This window comes from Fopius arisanus, unplaced genomic scaffold, assembly GCF_000806365.1.
Source record: "Fopius arisanus strain USDA-PBARC FA_bdor unplaced genomic scaffold, ASM80636v1 scaffold00023, whole genome shotgun sequence".
Classification (NCBI taxonomy): Eukaryota; Metazoa; Arthropoda; class Insecta; order Hymenoptera; family Braconidae; genus Fopius; species Fopius arisanus.
The window spans coordinates 1,147,609-1,151,374 of record NW_011887762.1 but is presented as its reverse complement, the minus strand read 5'-3'; the positions used below and the strand labels follow the sequence as shown (position 1 = coordinate 1,151,374).

Here is a 3,766-nt window from a genome sequence, read left to right as displayed (position 1 = left end):
AGGCCGTCCGATGGGTGGGTGCCCGTAGGGTGGAGTACCATCTCCTCTGCTTGGTGCCCCGTAGTGGGTGAACTCCTAGAAGAACTGAGGGGACAAGGCGTTCTGGTGTATGGATACGCCGATGACGTGGCCATTATCGCTAGGGGTAAATTCCTCAGTGTCCTGAGAGATAGACTGAACCACTCTCTAAGAATAATGGTGGACTGGTGTAGGAGGACGAAACTCTCAGTTAACCCTGAGAAAACGTCAGCTATGATCTTCATCAGGTAATACAGATTGTGATAAACCAGGAGCCGGTGAGGTTAGTGGGTGCAGAGATTGCCTATGCTACCTCACAGAGGTACCTGGGTGTCCAGCTGGATGCCAAGCTCCACTGGAGGGAGGACATTGAGATGCAGATGGGCAAAACTTATGCCTCACTGTAGGTATGTTGAAAGACCATGGGTAGAGGCTGGGGCTTTAGCACGAAGATCAGTGTTTGGCTGTACAAGATGATTCTGCTGCCGCAGTTGATGTACGCAGATGTAGTTTGGAGGTCCAGGGCGAACAGGGTGGAGATGGGGAACTGGCTCACATGCCTAGAAGGAAAATTCATGAGTGCAGCCACTGCGCTCATGAAAAGTACGCCCACGGACGCCCTTAAAATCGCCCTCGACCTGCCTCCACTCGATCTTTTTGTGGTGAGTAAGGCAGAATCAACACCATACACTTTTGTACCAGAGGGAACGGATTCAAGCGGGAGCGGTACATGCCAAACTAGAAATCCTTGAGGAAAATCCCGGAAACTTGAGTGAAGATAAAATGACCAATTAGGAAGGCCTTTAGGACCCACATTCCTGGGAGGGAGAACTGGAAAACTGTATGGGAAACACCAGGCACCAATGTTATGAACTGGTCCACAAACGGCTCAGGATACAAAGACTGCTTTGGAGCAGGACTGTATGGGCCAGGAGAAAACTACAAACGCAGTAGATCTTTGGGAACAGCGACTACAGTATTCCAAGCCGAAGTTCTGGCGATCAAAAAGTGCTCAGAGCTTCTGTTGTCCCGCATGACAACCAAAAAACATTTATTCGTATGGTCAGGCAGTCAAGCCGCTATAAAAGCTCTCCTCAAATCCAGTGCTGACTCTAAGTTGGTCTGGGAAACCATGGAGAGCCCGGAAAAACTAGGGACGAGCAACAAGGTAACCCTTGCCTGGGTCCCAGGTCACGAGGACATCCAAGGCAACGAAATGGGAGACGGGTTGGCGAAGCAAGGGGCAATAAATGCGGACGAGGCTACGCCAGTGGGACTCCCCCATGACGTGGGTGTAAGCCACATAAAGGAAAAGCTCCGGCTGGAACAATCGGAGCAGTGGAAAGATACAAAGATCTGCAGGGGGACAAGGGCAATCATGTCTGGCCCTAGTCAGAAAATGTCGAAACACCTACTGGCTATGAACAGGAAAAGCGAAATGACCACTACGATCAGCTGCTCACAGCACATGGCAGATTTAAAGACTCGGATGGGTGGTGCAGATTCTGTAATGAAGCAAAAGAGGACAGTCTACACATCCTATGTGACTGTCCGGCTCTAGTAGCGACGCGACTGCGCTGGTGGGGAACTCCCTTCCTCGCCGCAAATCAAGTCGCGAACAAGGATGCAACGGATCTGTTAAGACTGGCAACGCAGGCGGGGCTGGACATATAATTGGTTCATAAAACCAGCGGAGCTACAATAACTCTAATCTGACTTCGGTGGCAGTGGGGAGGCTAGCCCGATCACCCGCGTACTTGAATCTCATCTAATCTAAGTACCATTTGAGTACTTAAATGTTTCCGGCAACCCTGACATGGAGTATATAGAACAGGGATGGCAACCTCTGCTCTGAGAGCAAGTCGTGCTCCCGACCTCTATTAGTGTATAAAAAAAAGGGTAGACGAGAGCCGATTATGTCAGGTGATGGGCCTTTATGACCCAGGTCGTAAAAGCCCTTCTCCTTGTCTGAAATTAACCGAAGTGGGGTAACACTTAAGGAAAGGAGAAGAGGAGAAATATCGCTGAAAAAAAGAAAAAGCGGGGAAATGAGACAAAAATGGAAAAGGAAAAACTTTCTTCATTGTGACTTTTTTATTTATTTTGAAAGCAGATGTTACAAATAAAATGTAGAAACCGGCTGTTCAATTCCAGAGGAAAGGAACAAATACAACAATGTCATGTTCCAGTGTCCCGCGATTATTTATTCAAGAAATGAATTTGATTGAAATAACAATGTTCATTGAAGAAAATTTGTTAGAAATATGATTTTCTAAAAATATTCATTTTTTATAATCAGAATCAAGATCAGCCGGTAATTCTTTCAAATATTTTTCTGTAAGTTCGTTATTGGACCAAAAATTTAAAACGCAACGTAAAAGATGTCAATAAGTCGGAAAGCTGAATTTTAAGAGCACTTTCATGTTTTCTTCAATGAGTATTAGTTATTTAGATTTAGGTCAATAACGCAGCAGAATTGAAACAGAAGCTATTGAATGCAGGGTCTGTCGGTTCAAAGAAGAACTAGAAACAAAACGTTTTCTCCTATAACACTGGCGAAATTTAAAATTACGAAATGCCTCATATTTCATCTTGTAGAATTTTTCAGGCTGTTGGGTGTGCCATAGTGCAATTTAATGGCTTCAAAATTGACGAATACACTCTGGCAAAAGTTGAAAAATCAAAATTATATATTGTAATTAATCTTCACCATATCAATCATTGATATCTTCTAAATTTTGTTCTATACTTTCTCCTTGAAACAATACTGAGAATCAGATTTTCAATTAATCAGCAACAAGTTCTATATATTATAAATTATATATATATTTTTTTAACTAAATAGCAAATTTAACAAAATCTAAAACAATATTTTGGGGGAATATTACTGTTCGAGACTGTCTACCGAAACCGTAGTCATCAATTGTATTGCACTTGGCCGATTGGTCGGATTTGACGATAAAATTGCTGGCGAGAGGGGGCGTAGTCAAATTTTCCAAATGTATTCCATTTCCGAACTTCAATCTGTTCTTTTGGAGCATTGAATGCAGACGTGTGTTTAGTAACCAAGTGACAGTTCAGATTTTTTGCTTGAAGTAGTTATTGATAGTGCATAGTGATTTTATCATAGTGTCAATTGTTTACACATTTGTGTCATGGAGCCTCCCGTGAAAAGGTTTAAAAACAATCAGCCTGCAATTGACTGGGTACTTCGTTTTGCATGTACGAGAATTGGTGAGAAAACTTTGGTTAGAAAAATTTGCGTTTATTGTGTGAATGTGCATTTACCTGCATTGAAAATTTGTCAACGGTTGACAAATTGCGCAACATCAGGGTTGCTCACAACATCACTCTCGTGTCGGGCGATCATATTATAAGTTCTCTGTCATCCAAATTTACATCGTACGGCAATTGCCAATTACTCATTACGTTAAAATATATTTCTTGGTCATTCGAACCCTTGTGTTGTATGTAATTTGTTAACCGAGTTTAGGAGAGTGGTTCCCGAAGCAGTACAAGTAAGTAGCCCGTGGTTCTCCATATTCTCTCTTCTTGGTCTATAAATCTATATATCTGAAAAAAATTATTCAAAATATTGAGTAATCAACCTCATCATAATTGGCTGGCGCCAGACAATAAATAATTGACAAAACCTGTGTTTTCTTGATCCCCGGAAGTGCTTGACACAAGCCGCGCTGGGTGGGATTTAAAAAAATATTGTAAAATCTTCTTATCCAAAAAGGATGCT

The 3,766-nt window shown here is 42.5% G+C and overlaps 1 protein-coding gene across 1 annotated transcript; it reads left to right on the top strand.

The window, feature by feature from the left end:
- Nucleotides 1-440: 440 nt before the first annotated feature.
- On the top strand, nt 441-1,579 carry LOC105264558 (uncharacterized). The gene is made up of 2 exons (XM_011301506.1): nt 441-744; nt 876-1,579. The coding sequence occupies exons 1-2, from the start codon at nt 441-443 to the stop codon at nt 1,577-1,579; spliced, it is 1,008 nt and encodes a 335-aa protein (XP_011299808.1).
- Nucleotides 1,580-3,766: the final 2,187 nt, after the last annotated feature.